This window comes from Tenebrio molitor, chromosome 9 (genome assembly GCF_963966145.1).
Source record: "Tenebrio molitor chromosome 9, icTenMoli1.1, whole genome shotgun sequence".
Taxonomy (NCBI): domain Eukaryota; kingdom Metazoa; phylum Arthropoda; class Insecta; order Coleoptera; family Tenebrionidae; genus Tenebrio; species Tenebrio molitor.
In genome coordinates this window covers 18,333,354-18,357,072 of record NC_091054.1, presented here as the reverse complement: position 1 = coordinate 18,357,072, position 23,719 = coordinate 18,333,354, and the positions used below count along the sequence as shown (strand labels likewise).

The 23,719-nt window shown below is 37.4% G+C and overlaps 2 protein-coding genes and 1 long non-coding RNA gene across 4 annotated transcripts in view; 1 reads left to right on the top strand and 2 right to left on the bottom strand.

Moving 5' to 3' along the window:
• LOC138139168 (uncharacterized) overlaps nucleotides 1–23,719 on the bottom strand; it is a 45,934-nt gene that overhangs the window by 12,303 nt on the left and 9,912 nt on the right. The gene's annotated exons all lie outside the window — the stretch shown is intronic.
• LOC138137938 (dyslexia-associated protein KIAA0319-like protein) lies at nucleotides 1,491–12,712 on the bottom strand. Of its 2 annotated transcripts, none has more exons than XM_069057549.1 (9): nucleotides 12,535–12,712; nucleotides 12,310–12,465; nucleotides 12,021–12,257; nucleotides 11,198–11,971; nucleotides 10,964–11,134; nucleotides 10,367–10,906; nucleotides 9,448–9,863; nucleotides 2,260–2,716; nucleotides 1,491–2,160 (listed from the first exon to the last, which is right to left on the bottom strand). In XM_069057549.1, exons 2-9 carry the CDS (start codon nucleotides 12,461–12,463, stop codon nucleotides 2,009–2,011), a joined length of 2,901 nt encoding a protein of 966 aa, XP_068913650.1. In that variant the 5' UTR covers nucleotides 12,464–12,465; nucleotides 12,535–12,712; the 3' UTR covers nucleotides 1,491–2,008. The 2 variants fall into 2 exon arrangements, with proteins under 2 accessions (XP_068913650.1, XP_068913649.1); XM_069057548.1 differs by having other exon boundaries at nucleotides 1,491–2,163; nucleotides 12,535–12,710.
• Snoo (Sno oncogene) overlaps nucleotides 19,689–23,719 on the top strand; it is a 56,298-nt gene continuing 52,267 nt past the window's right edge. The window contains exon 1 of the mRNA XM_069059360.1: nucleotides 19,689–21,092. Within this exon, the coding sequence (XP_068915461.1) occupies nucleotides 20,247–21,092 (846 nt within the window). The 5' untranslated portion in view covers nucleotides 19,689–20,246. The remainder of the gene's footprint in view (nucleotides 21,093–23,719) is intronic.

The following is a 23,719-nucleotide window of genomic DNA, read 5'->3' as shown; positions in this document are numbered from 1 at the left end:
GAGCCTGAGATTTTGTGAGACGAGCTCGCGGAGCGAGTAGAATAATACTGGCGAGGCTGTAAAGGCCCTAACGGACGTGTATTGTACAATAGTTTTTGTAATATCTCTACGATTCGTTCACAATTATCTTTTTGAAATACATTTTTTTCACCGCCATCGAAAAAACCGAATGATTAATAAGTGTGCGGAGGACGTCGTCATGTCAACCGTTGTTTGTAAAAAAAAATTGTTTCAATGTTGTTTGTCAGATTTGTTCAACGCTTAACTTTCCGTTGAAAATAAGTGAATGAAATCAATAAAAAATCGCAATCAAGATATTCCCGATGTCCGGAAGTGAGGTCATCGTTATTGCCTGCAAAATCGCGCTTGTGTTAGTGAAGCATCATCTTCGATCTTGTCTCCATTTGCTGCTGTTTGTCAGATTTGTTCGACACTTAACTTTCCGTTGAAAATAAACGACTGAAATCAATAAAAAATCACGATCAAGATATTCCCGATGTCCGGATGGCCGCAGAGCAAGTGAGGTCATCGTTATTCCCTGCAAAATCGCGCTTGTGTTGGTGTTAAAAGACTGAAGCATCATCTTCGATCTCGTCTACATCTGCTAGTGGCATACGGATTTCGATTAATTCAAGGTGTGTCCCATAACATTAAACATTAATTATTGTACCAATTGTAAAAAAGTTGAAAAATAAAGTTTAGATCTACGTTTCTATTGTTATTTACTCATAACGGACACCCTTAACGGAATCCGGCCGTTATGAGGTTGTTTACATGGTGACAAACAGTCCGGAAAGCAACCTTTAACAACTAGATATTACAAAAAATACTATTTTATTCTTGCTATTATTACCGTGTTACAATTTAAGTGAGCCAGTCCACTATGTCTTCCTCTATCAACAAAATTTTATTTCACCCCAGCGGACGCTCCCCATCCTCGTTATAATTTAATCGTCCATTCCGCATTATTGGAACACAACTAAACACGCCGCCGCTCTAATGATAATTGCATTTCTTGCTCGAAATTTCCCATGGTGGTGATCCCACCGCGAACGTCTATCCACATCTGCCAAGATTCACAACTTTCTACCTACAATGAATCCTTCTGCAGGAAGTGTCATTTCGTTACGGAAAAACGTTCCTCAATCCCTGCAGGATAACGAAGGACGATAATGGCGAATGAGCCGTATTTACCGTGCAGATTTGGCTAAAGTCTATCGGAATAGAAAATTCGCAGTGGCACTTTCTGCTGGTGAAGCAAATCGGACGAATAAAAGTAAACAAAAACATTTTATTTCATGCGCGATATATAAAGAACGACGCCGACGTCTCGGGACGCTGTTGACTTAGTTTTATATTCCGAATTCAAAGCAAGTCCTCTTTTATATTTAATTTCTTCTTTGTAACGTCCCAATTTTGTTTTATTTATCCTAGTCGACTATCGCTTATTTACCTAGAATTATCGATGAACTCGACATCAAACTCCCCTCTCGATTAAAACTGTACTTTATTCAATTTTTTCAAATCAAAAGTAAACAAAACTCGTATATTACAATCATATAAAATCACCACTTTGAGATATCAAACCCTTTAGAAGGTAATCAGAGAAATCACTTAAAATACTCCTTGTAATTATATCACAAAAATACTGACTTGCTTTAGGTGCGATCGTGCTACAGTCACTGGCTAATTTACCACGAAGTCTAGACACAACGATGCGATTAAATTATAAAAATAAATAAAATCCCTGTTAATAAAACTGAGCTTTCATCTAGAACGAAACCTCCACCACCAGTTAATAAGACAAGAAAAGAAGACAGAATAAATGTAGATGGGTAACTTTGGGATTACAGCCCGATTGTTTAAAAAAAATGTTGTAAACACCTGCGTTAAGTACAACAATTAGATAAGTTTCCACCAAACACACATACAAACATTCTACTTAAGTAATTAGGCACGGGGTAAGGAAAGTGAAGCCTCTTTGCGAGACGTGCTCTCGAGGACCCGCCTACGTCTTGACCCTGCGCCCCCCCTTGATGAACCCGTTCCGGCTGGGCTTGTGCCCGTTTCGGGACTCTCCGAAGCGGGAGTTCTTTGATCTGGACTCGAACACCACGTCGGAGTCGGTGTCGCTGTCCGACAGGTTGCCCTTGCGTGGTACTACTGAAAAAAAAATGCGTCACTACCACAATGTAATTATTGATAATTGTTACGTGTCGAGGAGTAAAAAAAAAACGATGTGTCTGGAAAGAAACTTACGAGGCGGCAAATCCTCTATCAGCTTGTAGGTTGTTGGTTTGGTCCCGTTCCACCTTTTCGTGCACCAGGTGTAGCAGACGTACACCAGCGCCCACATGGACCCGAAGAAGGCCAAAATGGTACAGACGACACCGAGGACGACGTAAAGGATGCTCCAACTGCAGTCCGAATCCTCGTCGGATTTTAGGTAGACTTTGAACATGTCTTGCATCCAGAAAGCTTCACATTCACACTTTCTCGTTTGCTCTACGCAGACGCCGTGGCCCGAACAATTGTTTTGGCAGATGGTCGTCTGCAGTTTGGTCACGGTGAAGCCCAAGAGGCCACCGTCGACCCTCAACTTTTCGCGCAAGTGTTGGACGATGTCGTTGGCGGGGTAGGGGATGCCGTCGGGGGTCTCCACGTAGAATGTTATCATGGCCTTGCCGGAGCCCACCTCCGGTTTCACATCGCGAACCTTAAAAAAAATACGAATTATAGTCCAGTCAATCTACGACAGTGAAAGTCTTCAGACATTTTTTATCTAAAAAACCAAAAAGAACAGCGACAACCCGACAGTGATTTCACTGAACAGAATAAAGACAATCAAGTAATACTCAATCTTTGTTTTTCATTGTTATAAATTTTACAGTTTTTAGGTGAATCATTTGGGAATTAACCAAATATAGGTACCCTGAATGTACAAAAAATAATAAACATACATAAATACAGGGTGTCGCAAAATTAGCGTATTCCAAGTCGGGGGTCTTGTAGGGAAAAATGTCAGGAATCTCGAAAAAATAAAAAACAAATATAGGGGAGGGGGGTCTTTACAAAGATATATGGATCTGAAGGTTCAAACTTTTCATCATGTTTTCTTCAAATAAAAAATATAAATGGTTGACATTCATTTTGAAATATGGTGAGGATTATTATTTAAAATATCTATCTATCTATCTATCTATCTATCTATCTATCTATATATCGGGCGTTCAAATGAAATCCTGGGCTGAGTAGGCGTTGGAAAAATTAAACCGTTCAGAACAGTGTAAAGTTTGAATTTCCCACCGTTTGATACGAAAGACATTTGTTTATGTTTAATCGGGGCATAATTGAACATATTCGTTTAAAACAAAGGGTGCCCTTAGATATTTGCTTCGACAATAGGAATCGTTAAGTTATTCTATTTTTAATGTAAAACATTGCAAAGAGAAAAAATAGGAAACATTTTTTGGCTTTAAATTTAAGTTAGCTTTCAATATACTCCAATTAATCTACGCTTTAAAAAAGCACAACAATTGACGGTTTCCAACGCCTTCCCAGCCCAGGATTTCATTTGAACGCGCGATATATAAAACAAAGTCGGGTTAGTTACGCTATTTATAACTCAAGAACGGCTGGACAGATTTTTATGATCATTATATTGTTGGATTTGTCTCCGCCCCGATTAGCAGAATAACTATTAAAACATCGAAAAACTAACGAAAAAAAAAAATATGAAGAAAATTCATTTTGAAAGGTTATGTCATCTGTCACAATCTGTCATTGTGCGCGCATCGACAATTTGAACTTAACTGAGATTTAACGTCAGCTGAGTTTTAACACCAAGGGTGATCAATGGTGTTCAACAACACCTACTTTTGCATTGTACAGGGTGCGACAACATAACTTCCTTTTTTCAAATGCGCGCTATTCAGACTGTAGGGGTCATAATGGGACGGAAGTGGTCTCATTCGGAAGCCGTGGTTTTCAAGATTTGTTCCCTATCCCTGTCAGCTGCCATCATGCGTTGGAAGAGTGGAAAGCCTGCGTTTGCCGTCGAGGTCTACTTTTCAAACTGATTTTCTGTGATCGCAACCCTTCCGAAATTGCTTCAATGTTGGGTCGTGTCCCGAACCAGAAATCAATTGTTACATGGGTCACTACGTTCAGACCATGATTTCAGACAAACCGGGAGTGCGATAAGGCGAAGAACTGGAGTCTCACCTCAATAAGGGGCAATTTGTAGTAGAGAGCCCGCTCGCCGGATTTGTCCCCTTGCAATTTTGTTTGTGTTTTTTTTTTGAAATCTCGCGTTTATATCAACCATCAAAAGACCCTACAAGGCCAACGCTAGAAATGGGCTTATTCACTTATTCAGTGTATCGCACCTGTATATAACTAATTATGCATTTAAGTACGTCAACTGTCTGTAATTATTTAAATGCTACCCCAAGTAATGCTACGTCCGGGGGTAGCTGTTTTAGGGTTGAACATTTATTGCTGTGCGGCATACCTAACCTCGAAACTATCAAACAAAAACAAGTGAACAGTGCGTCCAAACCATCAAACCAACAAACCAGTGGAACAAAATCTTCATCTACAAAATGTTTCCAACAAACACGCATATGCTTAGTAATTCTCTTTCCAATTTTTAATTTAATTTTCCATATTTTATTCCCGTCAGATGTTGACTGCATCCCAACCACATCCCAACCAAACTCATTAAAATATTCAATCCGTTTATGGTGATTGTTAATTCCGGATTATTTTTATACAGTGAATTTTTTTAACAATGAACCATAGAGATTTACATGGTATAAAGTATAAACTTTATTTCGCGTCAATGGTGTTTCTATTGCTAATTTCAAAATTATTTTTCGGACATGAAATAAAGTTTACACCATGTCAATCCCTATGGTTCATTGATAAAAAATTCACTGCATAGTTAGTTACAACTCGGGACACAGCAATTTGCTCTACTACTCATTATACTCTCACTTCTTGCAAATGAATTTACCGAAAAAACTTAATTTTTCAGTACTCATCAATGAATTGTCGTAAATTCATGGGAGTTAATCACATTTGCACATCACGTGACGTGAATACCAATAATCTCCGTCAGAGGGCGTAGTGCTTAGCATTAAATTTAAATATGTGTAAGCGTTAAATTTGTGTATGCATTAAATCATTAAATTTCAATTCATTTTGATTATTCGTTTCATCTTAATAAAAAAACTTCATTCAATTCAGCTAATAAGTTAACACAACATTTATTGATTCTAAGGCGGTACGAAGTTCGCCGGGTCAGCTAGCTAAATGAAAAGACATTTCTTGAAAAAACAGCTTTATCTCGAAAAAATAAGTTTTATTTTTCCAATTTTTGTTCAAAAGGGAAGTACAACATAGCTAGAATGTTAATCACAGGTACTTTTGAACAAATATTGGCAACTTTGATATTTTTCTAAGTGAGCAATTTTTTTTAACATTTTTACTTGGTCAACAGCATGTCCCCTACTAAGCCCCGAACTCGGAATACGATAATTTTAAGACAGCCTGTATAACATTTACTGTGAAACTGTTTAAAATAAATAGTTTATAAAAATATTAATAATAAATAGAGAAAATTTTTTTTAATTGTTGCCTTCGTCATTGGTTCAACAATACAATTCAGAATGATTTTTGTTCACACCCTGCAGGTGTCCCACCTAAGACTTTCGAGCCTAATATCTTTGTGACATTTAAAATGCAGATATTTTAGACTGAAGAGTAAAATGTCATTAATGCAACAACCCAAGTCTTTAAAAGGTAATTTTTACATGCTTCTTTAAAATGCTAAATTACTTAAGATAAAATCGATCGTAAGTAAAAAATGCTGTAAGGAGAAACTCGTCCTTGAAAGATGTCTGCTTTGCAAGAAAAAGGAACAAACTATGTTAAACGTAGCTGCAAATGGCAAACACGTAGACGCGTATGAAATAAATGCGCACTATCGCCGAATTTTGGTCACCCCTCTTCGCACAAACGAGGTGACATTTGACGTTTATTTCTATTTTTTTATTGTTATTATTTATTGCAAAAAATTGCTTTATTTTCAACAATATTGAAATTTCTGCAATTGTTGTCTATTTTTACAGTTATTTTCATATGAGTAGCGCTATCAGATACATTACTTTTAGGTCTGACTGTCTGAGGCCGAAATTTGAAGCACGAGGCGTCAGCCGAGTGATGCAAACAGGCTGAATAACTGAAAAGTGACAGCGTATGAATATTGAATAACGTTTTTCGTGTTCATTGGGGTAAAGTCTTAAAAAAAGTATTTTTCAACAGATTTATACAATTTTACTTTTCTAATAAAGCTTTTGAGAGGTTTTAAGGTGTTTACAAAATGTTGTTTGGGAACGTTTCATCAATTATTTCAAAAAGTGACTGTTCAAATACCTTCAAAATTTAGATGAAATTTTTAACAACAAAATCTAATCTTTTCGTTGTATCAGACGAGTGATTCATGCCCAGTTGCACCACACTATTTAATATTACTTTAAAGGTTATTAATTTTTAACATTGTTTAAAATTTCATTTTACGTTGCACCGCACCTTAAAAACAATTTAATTATTATTAAATTTAAATAGCAAAATTTGGTTATTTAAATTAGTATTAAAATATAAGTTGACGTATATGACAGTATAGTAAATTACGTAAATCTAATTTACCCACAATGAATTTATTATTTGATGACGTTGATATATTTGAAGATGATTTCGATATACATATTAGAAATTGTCGATATCGGATTTCCTCGTTTGTGCTGTGTTAGATCTGCTCATTTTCACGATATGGATGAATTTACATTCTATAGAAGATTTTGATTAACGAAACAAACATGTTTAAATTTATTTGATTCCTCCTCCTGTTTTATAATGTTCTTGTCTTTCGACAACCGCAATTTTTCTTGTAGTTTGGACTACGTTAAGGAAAAGTCTTCGAAGAGTATCTTGATTCTTGAGAAGAATTCAATTTTGAATCCCCTAAGGGTAAAATACCATTAGGGGATTCAAAATTGAATTCTTCGGTAATTCTCTTCCAACATTTTTCCTTTTCTTCAACCGCAACTGCATCGGTTTTATTGTTGGAAATAATATTTTTAAATTTATGCACCAAGTTTAAAAGAGTGCTTTTTTCAAAAGGGGAAAAATTTGCCCCATGTTTTCGTTTTTTTGATGCTTCCATTGTCGAAATTTGAAATATACCACCCAAATTGTAAATATATGACGCAAAAAAATGTCACTAGGCACCTTTTCGAATTAAAAAATCATTTACTAAAATATTAGTTAATACTCGTTCATTTTGTGATGGTGCAATAATAACGGGTGACTATTAAAATTTTCACTTGGAGTTGGCTTTGAACGAGTTTTTATTTTTTCTGTTACTTTAGACACACGCAAGAACGAACGACAAATGTCAGTCAGTACAACTGAAACATAACCAAATTAAGAGAAAAACATTTATTGAAATGTCAAACTTGTCAGTGTCTAAGGTGCAACGAAAAACAAAGAATGATCCATAGCCAACCCTAAGTGAAAATTTTAATAGTCACCCGTTATAATTATTTAGGTATTTATTAAATTTAATGCTACATTAGTTAATATTTATTAAACTGATATGTGGTGCAAACGGGCATTAGTTAATTGTTTGTGTGGACACCTATGTTTTAATCTTTAACAATCTAATAATAATTGCGCTTAATTTTCAATAAAGGAAACATGTGTTAAAAGTACATTTTTCAACTTGAGGTAATTTTATTATTACTAATTGAATCTTCAGCGTCTAACATATCTCCATTTTAATGTTCATAAAAATTCGTTGGCAAATAACCGAGATATTACGCTCGAAAGTCTTAGGTGGAACACCTGTATATTGGCTAAATAGGTATAGTTTGTCCAGAGAGAAATTGATTGACATAAAAATCACTAAATTCTACGCAGAGAAAGTAGTACCTAGCGCGCGTAAAATTTGAAATAACATTTTGCAAAATTCGCAAAAGTATTCCAAGATGTTTTGCCCTCCAATTTTTTTACCAAACGAGTCGTTTTGTGTGATTAACTAGGCTCAATTTTTTGTAACCATGAAAATTTTAATGTTTTCTATAACAATCTAACTTTATTCTAACAATATTCCATCTTCTGAGCCAACCTACCAACCAAAAAAAAAAGTACTAAAAAAAAAGAACTTTGCAGTAATTCAATTAGACCAAAATAACCTCTCTTTCAATTACTAATAGCAGTCACCGCCGGCCACGGCCACTCTGACAAAGATATTACATATTTGAAAATTTCCTGCAATTCTACCTCTCAATACCGGTCATAAATTATTTTTACAAAAGATACTTAAAATCTTAAAATTCTTTAATCCTCGTTTTCTGAATTTAAATTTAATCCTTTTGTGTATGTAGAAAAGATACAGGTGCCTGCAGTTTAAAAGATTTTAGTTAGTTACTTTCGGCCATTCTTGTGATTCAAGCGGTGATTCAAATAGTGAAAGTGATGTGGAAGAATCGGAAATTTATACGTCAAGTATCAAAGATATGGGTGAAGTTTGTGAAAAACTAAGAGACGCATGTACAAAGTTTCCTATTCTGTCATAATAAATGTGAACTAGCTGTAGAAGTTGTTAACATTTTATCAAATTGTGAATCTCAGGTTTTACAAACAAAAATTAAGAACTGAAAACAAACTTCTATCGAAAAATAATTCAAAAATATGTAATTATATGATGTAATATGGCAGGTAATGTTTAAAATATTTAGTTTTGATAAACTAATCATAAAAATAATCGGCGTGATTTATTTATCGTTCACTCTCAATAACGGTCACCTCTATAGCTGCCATTATTACAATAAATTTTTGTGGCCGCTATTGAGAGGTTTTACTATACACATAGTAGCTACAATACGGCTGTTCATGACTTTTTATAAATAGGAACTCTTGTGTTCTACAAGAATTGTGTCATAGCATTCGATATGGAGTCAAATTAAAGTCCAAAAATGTAATTTTCTAAATCATCTAAACAACTAACTGATCATTTTCTTCATAGTAGAGTCTAACGAATCGATTTGTATCAGTTATATAAATATTTTTTAACTCTCTAAATTAATGCAAAGAAAATCTTAATTTGACTGGACTATTAAACAGTCGCGATTCGTGACGTGCCTATTCTCCAAGATCTATCTTTTCATTTATTTTCACTACTTTCTCACTTTAATACGAGATTCTTAAACAATTTTAAATACAAATAATACCAAAATTGTAAGGATTCCGAGATCAAGTCTCAAACCTCTCTACATAAAAAATATTTCATTATCACCTCTCTCTGGGAAGAAATGTAAATTCTTTTGATTATTGTTTCTTGATGAAACCCGTCCTTCTTGAAGTCACTTCCTTTATACTTACTTTCAACTTTGATCCGTCGATGACGAGTAAAGCCAGCTTCCCAGTCAACGTGTTATACTGCGCGTTGGTCAGATGTCGAGAATTGACATCGATCGTGATCTCCACAAGATTCAACAGTTTGGGATCGCTCTTGACCACAACCGTGACCGTGTCGGTGTCGCTGAGACCTTGTTCGTCGAAAACTGTCAAATTAAAAATGTATTTTCCGGCAATAACGTCTGTCAGGATCAGTATGGGAGATTCGTCGGACTTCTCCGCCACTTTGCCCACCGCTAGAGACTTGTCGTCACGCGTCCACTTCCATTTGACTATCGCCCAGTCGTCTTTCGACTTGGACCCGTTCACGATCACCGCATTTATTGGTAATTCCACTTCGAAGTTGCCGCCAGCATCGGCTTTAGGCTTCTGATTCACGTCTGCCAAATAGAAAAGAATCAATAAACATTTTACACAATTATAAAATGGTTCGATTTTATTTTTTTATAACCTCGTTTAAAAAAGCTTGATCTTTTTATATGGTACTAAAATAAAATCCCAACCAATCACTCCACCGATTATTTACGGTCAATAAAATTTACGCCAAATCAATGCCACGAATAAATTTTATCTCTTAGATAAAAACTGTTTTGATTACCATTTATCAACTTATTATTATTAAATTACAAGATAAAGTTACATTTACACTAGAAATTTCATATTCACTAAACGTAAGCAAACTGTTAATGGACACTCAAACTTTTGTCTCTGGATAAATCGATATAATTTGTCAATAACTTTATTTCACATAAATTAAAAATCTTTGTCTCTTGCGTATGTGTACAATGAATACTAGCAAAGCAAGATTTAAAACATTTTACAAGACTAAACTACATTTACAACTACCACCAACCCTCTACCAATTATTACCAAATCAACTTACTCTGATTAACCACAACGTTCACCGTATCACTGGCCACGTTATTATTGTCGTCGGTGACGCTCACTTTAAATATGTAACTCCCTTTCGTGAGCCCAGTCACATTACTCTTGCTCAGACTGTTGTTGATAAACTGCACCGTAGAAGGTCCCTCCACTTGTTCCCACTTGAAGGCAGTGATCTTGTTATCATCTGAACTGTTGCTGGCGTCCAAAACCACCCAAGTCTGGGGCAAACTGATGGTGATGTTGGGCCCCGCCTCCGCCACTGGAGGCTTGTTGGTCGGCGGCTTGACGAACACGTGGACTTGCGCAGTACTGCTCTGACCTGCGCTGTCCGTCACTTTCAAGGTAAAAGTGTACATTCCTTCCTCCAAGTTGGACAACTGGAGGTACGGAGTCCTGGTGTCTTGCATGTCGACGGCTTTCTGAGCGTCGTCGGGACTCTTGGTCCATTCCCACGTGGTGATCGCGTGGTCGTCCGTGCTAAGATTGCCGTTCAGAGTTATGTTGTTGTGAGGGAGATAGATTATCTTGTCTTCGCCTGAAAATTCGAACGTTGTGTGACAGTTCAGGACAAAACAAGTGTTGCCAAACTAACCGGCGTTCGCGTCTGGAGGATAGTCGATGAATTTCAGGACAGTCACGTTGGCAGTACCGGAACTGGTGGCTTTGTCTGTATCTGTCACGGTCAATTTAAAAGTGTAATTTCCAGGTTTTTTCAAATCGTTTAACTGTAGAGTCGCCGTGTCTTTCAGTTCAGGTTGATAACCTGAAATAATCGATCAATCGATTGTAACTAAATCGATTGTAACTACATCGATTGTGATTTTACCCAAAGGTCCTTGTTGCAGCTCCCAGTGCCAGGAGACTATCCCGTCGTCGTCTGTGGAAGTGGAAGCGTCCAAAACTGCCGCCGTGTTGGGCAACTTGATGGTCTGATTCGCCGGGATTATCACAACTTGTGGGGGCTTGTTGGTCCGCGAAGGTGGCAGCACTGTCACGTTGACAAATGTCTCTCCATAGGCGAAAGTGTTCGAAACGCTAACTTTAAAAGTGTACAACCCTTCGACCAGCTTTGACAGTTCAAGCTGGCCGCCATTTTGATGTTTGACAGCGGTGCTGCCATCTGGCTGTTGCAGCGATGTCCACTCGTACTGGTACTTTTCATCTTCATTGACATCATCCGGGGAGACATTTGCGATCAGAGTGACTTCATTAATCGGCAATTTCACTTCTTTGTTCTCTGCCGTCACCATCAGATGTTTACGAGTGACTGGTGCCGACTTGTTAGCAAGATCTAGAATCCTTTCAGTCAACATGTCATTACCAGGATGCAAATCCACGTCTTTCAAATCTAACAAAATGCAATCTCCGGAGCGATTCCGGATGTATCCCTGTTTACAAGTGCACGTCCCAGCTCTGGACTTGGGGTAGTTCTGCATGCAGACCTCGTTGGGCGCGCATCCAATATCAGCCCCCACGTCACAACCTATGTCGTAATTGTAGGTGGACTCGTCCATCACCAAGTCCTTGTAGATGTCCTGGAGCCTCCTGTTGTCATTGAGAGCATTATAGACTTGTCGATCCAAGTGCTCGGTCGAGAAATCTGAAAACGCCAGTCGATTTTTTGCTAAACCGCAACCAGTTCTACCAACCTTGCGACAACACGTCCTGCCATGAGTCTTCACCTGTGGGCTTCACCAGTACCATAAAAACGTGTTCTTTCGAGTCCGAATTAGGGCTCAAGACAGGTTTGCACAACTCGTCAGTGGTACACGTGACTTGGTAGCACTTGTCGTCGGTCATGAAGGCGACGTTGCACTGCTCGTGTCGACAACATCTCACCACACAATCTTTCACGTTAGAGACACCTTCGATCTCTTTGAAGATTCCTGAAGTGGAAAGTCAAGAGTATCGGCTTAATCGCGGTGTGGGGTACAGTACCTGCGGTGAGGTTGCCCTTGGGCACGAACCCCTTGAAGGTCCTTTCGTACAGCCTGGGACAAATCGTGCGGATGTTCTTGTTATTTGGGTAACATGAATTTTGGTGTAGCAGCGCCAGAAAGAGAAAAACCATGCACGTAAAATGCGTGTCCATTCCTGTGGAAGTTTTCAGACGAAATGTTTCCGTTGCCGATAGGAACTGTTCGATAAGAACAGGATACTTACCAATGTGTTATCGGAAATTGTTCACATTTAACTGTTGGGTTGATTGTGCCACTTTGCGATATTAGTTGAAATCCATTGGGCAAATATCGCTTATAAAACTTATCAGGTGTTTTTACTTTTAATTAATTTGACACGATTGGTTTTTGACATTTGACAGATGTCAGTGAAACGTCAAATTCCACAGATTTCTACTCAGTTAGATAACGCAATGTCGCAACAAAATAAATAATAAAATATTTTTAACAAGAAGTGCGAGTGAATGACCCCGATTCGACTAGAATGTTAACACTTTCTGCTATTTGTTCGTCTTTATCTTTGATTTGAATAATATTCGGAATACTCTCCGGAAATATTTAGGTCAATTGTAGGTGGGAGAGAGACGGAGATAGGTGTGGTGGTTGGGTAGAGAAAGACGGCGCCATTTTTGAATTATTTTTATAAATTGCATTCTTGTAAAAGGGGGCACGAATATAAATAAAAATCTCGATGTACTAATAACGAACTGTCTTTTTTTCGCGTAAAACGCGCCGCTGTAGCAAATCTATAACCCATTTTCAGGTGGAAACTTGCCAAACATTTTCTAAATATTTTTCGAATAAATTACACGCCTGAAAAATGTACGACCGCGGATCTGAAATGACATCGAGATAAAATAAGGCTGTGCATTCATTTAAAAAATCAAACACTGCCAACGGGCTCGGGATCTGGTGCCCCCGTAAATCCTCTCCTTCACGTCACTTTTTGGCTCCGCGTGAAAATATTTTTAGGATTACAAACAAAAATACTTTTTTATATAGGCAGTTAACAGCGGAGCAAGAAGTTCGCTTGTTGATGGGAAATTTCGGGAATGTTTAATTTTCGATCTAAAAATAATTTTCTAATAGATAATGAGCAGTCCAGACATGTCTGTGTGCGCTATTTTTGTTGGTGTACTAGAGGAAATACACGTATTTGTTGTAGTCGATGTATTTATTCTGGCGGATGTTGTTTACAAAGTACGTTAACTCAAAATGTTACACAATTTTTTTCTTTTATGTTAATTTCAGTCTCGTTGCTGACATTTGAAGGCAAAATCTGAAACACAAAAAGCTTCTTATAACCATTATTTAGTCAATTAACAGTCATATTGTTAGAATTGGGGTCTATTCTCTAATTTACATGTTAATTTTAACATACCCGTAGGTAACCATGACAATGACCAATCAGAAAATCGTATTTAATATTTAACAGGTTGTTAAATTTAAACAGGCTGTTAAAAAATGCAGAATAGACCCCATTTAGCCCTTAAAAGGGCACAAAAATATCAAACAATAATCAATGAGTAGTGTTATAAAATTAAGACAATAAGGAGCAAAGACATGACGTTAGGGGTTGTGAGATTAGGTATACAGTGAGATTAAAGCAGTGAAAGAAATCAAAGAGAGCAAAAAGAAAACGAAAGGAGAAAACTCTTGTAGGAAGAGGAAAAAGAAACAAAGAACAAGAAAGTGAAGTTAGGGAATTCAACGTCAATATTGGGCGATTCAAAATGCTTCTGCGTAAGTATGGAAACTATGGAAAATGTATGTGTCAACTGTAGGTATGGATGGGGTAGAGTTGATATTTGTATGACATTTCATAAGTGTGCATTTGATTTTTTGTATACCATTATTGCACATTGATTTGACAAATTTCAAAATTGCGTGACTATGAATTGTCAAAGAAATGGCAACTCTATCCTACTCACACAATTGCCACATACATTTTCGTACATAGTTGCCATACCTATCCACAATCATTTTGAATCGCCCAATATAAGAGACACCACAAGCGAGAGCGTGACAAAAAATAACATTACAATTACAAATCAAGAAAAGAAGAAGAATTAGAGACAAGTTAGATTAAGAACTTAAAGACGACACGAGAGAGAAAAAAAACACAAGAAGTGACAAAAAAATATCTTTTTTACAATAAGTAGGTAATTACCGGTTTTACGTTACTTGGTAAGATCAAACAGTTTGTTAATAGCTAATGTAAGAAGGCAGTAAAGTGACACTTTATCGAACGAGTTTGCAGATTGCGAGACAAGGTGGAGCCGAGTCGAGAAGCAAACGAGTTGGATAGACACTTCACTGCCGTGTTGCATACAAGATTTTATCGATTAACGACTACCACTACACTGCTACTTCCGAAAGTCAATCAATTTTTTTACTTCAGAAGCTGTAGATTTGTATTTTAGAAAGTAAATAACTGTTATAACGAGATAATAGTAATTAAATGGAACCGATTAATTATTTATTAAACTTTAAAATATTTGTAAGTACTGTCACGAGCTCATGAGCAAAAAAAAACTGGTCGTCAAAATCATGCTTTGACGCAACGGAAAATGGTCCATTGTAAAACGGTCGTAAATATCATAACCTAAAATCATGTTGAATGACATTGGTTGTCATTTTTTTCTCATTTTTTTGACACTTTGTTAATATAAGCATAATCAAACAGGGAAATTTTTTTATTTGTGACAATCTAACCAAATTTTAAAATGACATTGACGACCAGAATTTTTTGCTCGCGTCAGTTAAGTAGGCATAGTCGAAGTCAGGAAAAGTAATTTACCTGCCTAAACAGACAAAATGTCACTTTCTCTCCTTGAATCAGTACGTTAAAATTGTATTTTCGCTATGGTAGTCGACAAAATAAATTTATGTTTTATTTTTTCGATAAATGTTTTTTTGTTCGACACTATCAGAATTTAAGAATTTTCTCCTGTGTGAACGGATTTTGATAAATGTCAACTTGTCAAAACGAAACGCCGAGCTAATTTTAAAGATTTTAAATGATTTGGAGCCTTTAAGGGGTTCGTCGAACAAAAAAAAAACGTTGTATTCAACTCGTTCGTGTGTAAATTGGGTCTTTTTTGGCACTCGTGGGCCAAAAAAAGCTTAATTTACACACGAACTCGTGTATATTAAAAGACAAGTTTCATAAGACCAGTCTTGAAGCACGAATTCAAGATTAAAAAACGAGTGGCGTAGCCACGAGTTATTTTAAAGAATGAGTGCTTCAAGGTCTTATGGAACGAGTTTTTTATACTATTTTTTGTAATTTGCCCTTTTTAAGCCGTTTTTAAACAAAAATGTTTACTTTCCTCGATTAAGGGATTTTTGTGGCGGTTGGTAATGTCTTAATTTTAAAAGTGAAAATTTGATGAAGTCTTTAAAGTCGCCTTTTGTTTTCTATAAATTCTGTCACAAAACACGAATATGGAAGATAATCTTTCATGTACTATTCCGGACATGGAATCTTGGCCACAACTGACATTTAATTGACAAATATGTGTGAACTGCCCTTTATTAAATATAACCCAACTTTTGACTCGATAATGCCATTTCCCTGCTTTTTTGATGTCACAAGAAAAACTTCAAAGTGGTTTTTAATAATTGTCACTTATTATTGACACTAATGGTTGGTTTACATCATGTTTTTTAGAAATGTCAAAAAAATGTTGGCCAAGATTCCGTGTCCGGAATAGTACGCCCGCTGAAATACGTGAAATTGCCAAAAATACGGTCGCGAATTTGTTGCCTGATAAATCCTGATAAATAATTCTTTTCACATTTTGTAATTTAAACTGACACGCATGACGGATCAAGCTATGCCAACCTAAAAATTTTCGTAAAATGTTCCGTGAAATAATGGCTATAAGGACATTCCAGATGATGACGTCGCGTTCGTTAATATGTCTATTAGAGAATCAAAATGGAGGCAAATTACAAAAACTACTATTATTTTTATTGACTAATAAATAAACATAATCGTAATAGGGAAAATACGACCTATCGGGCTGGCAGCTCTGTATGTCAAAAAGTTTGACATTTGTTTCATAAAAATCTGTAAAAGTGCAAAATAAAACATTTGGTCAGTCGAAAAGTCTAATATACCGAGTGAGTCAAGTACAATATACAAATGTCGTACGGTAGGTATTTTACATCTAGTTTTTGCGCTGTAAAATACCCCCAGCGTACATAATAATATGTAATTATTTCACTTCTTTGTTTCAGTGTTTTACACACGTGTATGCCCAAATTTGTTTTGACATAGAAAACAAAAATTGACTCGTAACTGGCGCCAATTATCAAACTTTCAAGTTTTTAGATTATCTTTCGGAATCTAATCTAGATTAAAACTGATCGTACTATCGCGGCCAAAATACTTTGGTCGTCACTTTTTGACACTTCAAATGTAAATCAACTATTAATGTCAATATACATGACAATTTCAAATTATTCTTGTCAAAAATTTGGCATCTTCAGTTTTTGATAAATATAGAATCGTCTTACTTGCTTCTGAAGGTTGTCTAAACCGCGACCATGTTGATCTTTTGCTTTTGAACCCTGCCTCCGCAGCTGCGATTTACCCCACCCGTATGACACTGATAGATTAAAATAATTTTGACAGTAGTAAAAAATAAGGTTAAACATCCTAAAGTTTGCTTTACAATTGAATGTCATTTATGTCACATTGACGACCAAAGTATTTTGGCCGCGATAGTACAGTGTACTATTGCGGGCAAAAAAAGTGGAACATCAACGTCATTGTCTTGACTTTTAATGTGAAATAACCCTTATCTGATTATAACCCTACTTTGAATTGAGTGACGTTGTCATTAAGTATTGCAGGTTGTGGGGAATGATTGTAAGTAAGCACGTAGTGAATATTTATTTAATGCAAAGTTCCAATCAAAATCTACCTTTAAGAAGAGGGCATTTGGAAAAGGAAAATAGTGCGTGAAGATGTTTTTTGTGCGTTAAAAGACCTTTTCATGCACTCATATAACGCACTTAATCTTAATATACAGAGTCGCTAAAAAGTATGGATACAGCTAAAAAACCCTGAGATTTTGAACGATGTCTCCAAGCGGATAAACCCTCTTTAAATAAAAACAATTTTTATTTTCCATTTGTTGCCTAACATTTTTTACTATAGCATCTAGGATACGTACTGTTGGCCTTCCAGCCCCTTTCTTATGTTCTACATTCCCAATTTCACTCTAACCGTATTTCTTAGAACATTCAAGAAATGTGACTCCAAAAAGGCAAAATTTGGAAATTTTTGTCGAAACTCGGCCAAACAAGCAACAGCGCTGTATGTCTATTCTCCGTTATTGAAAACACCATTACGAAAGTAAGATTCAATGATGAATTTTCTGAAGTAAAAACAATTTTTGCGTTAAAATTTGATTAATAGTGGTAGTCGTTTGACGTTTACTAGCTAAAGGTAGCTTAGATACGAAAAATTTGACACTGTCAAAGTCATAGCCGCCCCTTATCTAAGTCATTGTTAATTACACCGTGAGATCATTTAAATTCATAATTAAAGTAGGCTATGACTTCAAAATTATATTGGCAACATCGTTGACATTTTCATCTGGTTTGTCAACGTGATACTTCAAAATTCAATACAAAATATGAAACTGCGAGTTAACAGTTGTATCGAACACCCGGTTTGGATACAACGTCAACTCGCCGTTTCATATTTTGTATTGAATTTTGAAGCGTCACTTTGACAATTAAAATCAAGGTGTCAACAGTGTTGCCAATATAATTTTAAAGTCATAGCCTTTTTTAATTATAAATTTAAATGATCATACGGTAAAATTTTGTTTAATACACACTTATTTTATAATTTATAGATTTTTGAATATATGTATGTATAGCAAAATATAGCAATTTGATATAAATTATAATGTTCAACTAATAGGAGTATGTATTTATTGAAACTTACAAACTGCATAAAAATGCATAAATGGTAGAAAAGGAGCATAATATTTAACATATTTCTTGGAAAAACGTGACATATTTATGCGCATATTTGAATCATTTCTTGTGCATAAAAATCCGAAATTTACTCATAAGATAACGAGTGAACAAATTAATTTGTAATCAAGTCATCCATGTATTTGAATCCGGATGTCTTTTGTCTTTTGCGATTGATATGTCGAGATCTAACATGTATTTCAAGCTGTATTTGTTGGAGCGTGGAATTCAAGTAACGACATACGATGTCGGATTCATGGATAACTCCATTACAAATTAATTTGATCACTCTTTACCTATTATAAACATGACATTTACACCACTGACTTTGAAGAAGTTCTAAATTAGGAACAGCAGAAAACCTCACCAAATAATGATAAAATCAGTCATAATTTTCCTTAACTGTTTGGTATAGTAGCTTTGATTCTTTTTGATAATATCAACTGTAGCACGAGTTAATGTCAAATAAAACGTCCAATTAAAAAATAACACGATTTCGAGACATTACGGCAATTTATGAGAACATATAAAAGTTATTGACCACATGGTCCGCACCTAACGTGTCTTCAAAAAGTTTTTCATTAAGAATCCGTGCGTTGGAGCTTGATTCGTACAATGTGGGTTTGATGTTTTAAACCTAACAAGTGGTGTTTTAAGAATAAGACACATTATTTAATGACGTCGACAAGACATTTGAAAATTGTTGAAACTTGACATTTGTAATGTCAACGATGAAAAATATTTTCGTCAACATGTACTTGTACAGTCCGAGAATATAATCCAGTTTGTCACTTCTGACAGTGACAATCATTATCTACCAAGATTGGCGATTGATAAGTTTTGGACAGATAACTGTGTTGCAAAACACGCATTTTATCTTGAAATAGCAAAAGTGACGTCATCGTGAGAAACCACAACAAGACATCGACAGACTTGTACTTTTTATCTAGCACACTCGATGACAATTAGGACGGTATCAAGCAAGAAAATCGTTTCGGTTGTCAGATCAAGCTCAGACCAGATCTCGTCCGGCCCCAGCCTACCGCGATCCCAAACGACAGACTTCCTGGTTGAATTGTTTTCGCGAGCGGCGGCCACCGCGACCGCCAACTTCCCGATCCGAAGATGGCAAAGCAGGCTGTGCGTACCGGAAGAATTCGAAGAAACGCCGTTTAATTCGTCCGAGAGTGCAATGCACGTGCGACTCGATCACCGCCACACCAAACCCCCCCGGCCCCGCTCCCCTCTGGTCGGTCCCCCCCCTGCCCCGGGCGCGGACGCGCTCCGGCACGTCGCCTATTTTGACGGGAAGGTCGATCACGTGACCCACCGAGTGTCTGCGGGGGCCGCGGGGCTCGGCGGGGTCCGGCTAGACTTTCCACAGAGAGCATTGCGAGTTCGTCTGCGCCATGGCCGGAGCGGTTGCGAAAGTTGTCGTCGTCCAAGTGGTGGTCGGCCCTTAGTAGCGGTGGTTGAGGTGACGCCGTCGTCGAGCAGTGAGGCCCTGTTGACAGTTTCGGGGGTGTTTTTCGGCGTAAATCCGGTGTGGAGGCCCATCTGGAGGAGTGTGCGCATGTGCGGTCGCAACAGTCTGCAAAACAGGCGAGACGATTATTGCCGGTCACAGTCTCAGACAAGTTTAGGTGAACGTCTGCGGCGGTCGGTGAGGAGAGACAGAGACGGAGAGGCTTGGAAGGACACGGTTCGCGTTCGAAACAGCCGTAGTGTTCGCGATTAATCCTGTTTCTTTCGGCGGCAGTAACGCCGGTTACGTAACGTCAGCCACAGCCGCATGAAACAAGTGAAGTCTACGACAGTGCACGAAACAAGTGAGGTCTATGACAGTGCGATGGGGCGATGGTGACGGCCCCCCAGGTGGTGTGAGGGAATGCCCTAGAGCCGCCTAAGCGCGTCACGATGGAAGTGACTCCCCACTTGAAGAATGTGCTGAAGAACTACCAGCACAGCGCCACCAAGAGCCTGCAGGGCCCAGGCCTGTCGCTGGCGAAGAGCGAGCTGCCCTCGCCCGAGATCAAGGAGGAGGAATTCGTGCCGGTGCCGTTCGCGGTCCAGCAGTTGCCCATCCTCACCACCCCCGACAAATCATGCAGCGAGCGCACCGAGACCATCCTAGAAGGGGAGACGATCTCCTGCTTCGTGGTGGGCGGCGAGAAGCGGCTGTGCCTGCCCCAGGTGCTCAAGTCGGTCTTGCGCGACTTTTCCCTCCCCCAGATCAACCACGAGTGCGACCAGTTGCAGATCTACTGCTCGAGGTGCACCCCCGAGCAGCTCAACGTGCTCAAGAACGGGGGCATCCTGCCCAGCACGGCCGCCAGCTCGGGCCTCATCACCAAGACGGACGCCGAGCGGTTGTGCAGCGCCCTCCTGCACGGCCAGGATGGGGCGCAGATCAGGCCGAGGAAGGGCTCAGTGTCGTTCGCCGTTTATCACAAGTGCTTCGGGAAATGCACGGGCGTGTGCTATCCCGAGTTGTACACCTCGAAGAACGCCAAGTGCATCGAATGTGCAGACTGCAGGGGCGGCTTCTCGCCCCAGCAGTTCGTATGTCACGTTCACAAACACTTCTCCGAGAATAGGACGGTGCATTGGGGCTTCGACTCGGCCAATTGGAGGGTGTACTTGCGGGTGGCCAAGGATCAGCAGGATCACGACCAGTGCGTCAAGTACGTCGACGACCTCAAGGAACAGTTTGACGGGAAGATGCCCTTCCCGGCGGTCTGCGCGGGGCTCAAGAAGAAACAGGTGAGACACCACCACACACTCCATTCCCACTTGGGGGTTTCGGTTTATCTTATCCACGACATTGGTTGGTTGGTTGGGATCATCTTTGATCTCAACAACTGCCTTCTTCCTCGTTCATCCCATTTTTCAAATGTCTTCGGACGCGTCGGTGTGATGACCTCCGGGTCGCACCAGAAATATGAAAATAACCCAAAATCATTCATGCAAAGAGACGCATTGAAATTTATTTATATTTATGCGTTATATTTTTATAGTTTTTTTTTATATCCTGAGAAATTTTTAACACGAGAATCGCGGTCGCTTTACAACTTCGCAAAAACTACGATTCGATGGAATTTTATTGCCTTGGTACGATTGTTTGGTGCCAATTATAGGTTTTAACTCGTTTTCAGGAAAACAATTGATTTTTACCAACGATAACCCCAACAGCATAAGAGTCCCTGTTGACTTTCAAGCTTTCCATACGGTTCTGGTTTGGGTTAAATTATTTCGCAGAATCTGTCATTGCATTATGAATAATAATTCACTCGAGTTTCTACTGGCCATCAATAATTGTGCAAAATTTTCGAGCGATGATCTAAATCCATATTTAATTCATACTTCTAGAAAGAATAGAATATGTAGAACAGGACATTATTCTGGAATAATAAACTTCCTGGTTGTCTATTCGTTCTTTTACACATGTCGTTAACAAGATTGGTACTGTACCATTTAGGTACAATCTTTATTAAATCGAAGAAAAAAAAATTGGTACAATTTTGTCAAAATAACTAGAAAAATAGCACAAACTGCTCTTTCCATATTGAAATATGTAACTCCAAACAAGATCTGAATTTATGGTGCACGGTTTATTGGTTGTTGTTGTATCTACCTACTTTATCCTTTCTAAAAAATGTATCGAACCTTTTTAACAATTTATTGTTCTGATTTGGATAGTCGAGCTATCCGGCAGCTTCGTCCTGACCATAAATTTTATCCTGTTATCAGCTAATTTGACTGTAAAGTCGTTTTTCATAGTTCGCACTGTTTATCATCCCGACTGTGACAATCCAATCACTCTACTTTTTCAGGAACTTCGATAAAATTTCTTTTCGAATTTACAACGTTCTATTTTTCGGTCACATGGATTGAAACAAATTGAACATTTGCTTCTTGTTTTTTTTTCCTCATGTATTTCTCAAAAAGTTCTAGAGCAGGTGTGATTTGCTGTTACAATACAAAGTTTCTAATTATTTTTAGTTGACAATTTTTAACATCCATTAAAATGTAGTGTGGACTCTACAAAGTACATAGGTAATTAACGAAAGAAAGTTGTAATTTCTTTCTTAAATAAATACTTCGGGCTTCTTGGATCATTTTAAAGCGTTTTGGTTAATTAATTTTTCTTACTTGAAGCGACATAATAAAAGTGCCTACGGAGGCAAAATAGTGACAAAAAGTTTAAAAACGGAGACTACTTATTTTTTGACAATTGAAATGAGGCGGACACCTGGTATACTGTTAAGAGAATTTTAGAGATATGTAGCTTTAATTTGGATATTGTATAATGAAGAAATACGATGAAATGGTGAAAATCACATTACAATTTTTTTTTAACAGTTGATTATTAGGATGCTATTTTGCATTAATACGATTTCCGATTACTCTACTACCTTTGGTTGATCGAAAAATCCGTTAAAAACATAATTTGCAACCTTCAAAATATATAAACAAAGAGAACTTGCGATTTTAGTTTTTTTTTTTGGGATTGTGGAAAGTTAAAAAGTAAAGTTCCTAATTTACTTAAAATTTACTTTTAGTTTTATAAATATGAAAATAATTAGAAAATGTTTTAAAACTGATTCTAATTCTTTGTTGAAAAATAATGAACGTGCTGATAAGAGGTACGATTTTTTTTACAATCACCCAATATAGTATTCAAGGAATCACACAAAGGTGAATCTGGCTTGGACGTTGTAATGTTTTTATCAATTTTTTTTGTATGTACCATCGGTGGACATTAAAAGCTGGGACATCGAAAAAATTTTCATTGTGCATCAAACTTTCGCTTTGTCACAAATTGTCAGATTAACTGTTGTCACATTGACATCACATCTTTGCAATCTTTGCAATCAACTCTTACCCCATCGAGTTTCAATGTTTTTTTGTTACCTACCTGTTTTGACCACCAAAAAACCCATTCAGTGAATAATTACCAACTATTTAATTGGGAAAACAAATAATATCATTCAGTATGAAACAAACTGAACTTTAACTTGATGGTTTGACAAATAAACATCATTCACCCCGTCATAATTTTTATAACCTTTTCGTAAAAAACCAAATTTAACCGACAAAAATTTTGTAATTTTTGACTTTATACAATTGTCATCTTGTCCCAGCTTTTAATGTCCACCAATGGTACTTGGCGAATTAATAGTAGTTTATTTAACGAGTTCGTGTGTAATTTGGGATTTTTTGGCATGAGTGGGCCAGTTTAAAACTCGAGTTTTAAACTGGCCCACTCATGTCAAAAAAGGCTCAAATTACACAAGAACGAGTTGAATACAACGTTTTTTTGTTCGACGAGCCCCCCAAAGGCTCCAAATCGCTGAAAATCTCTAAAATTAGCTTGACGTTTCGTTTTG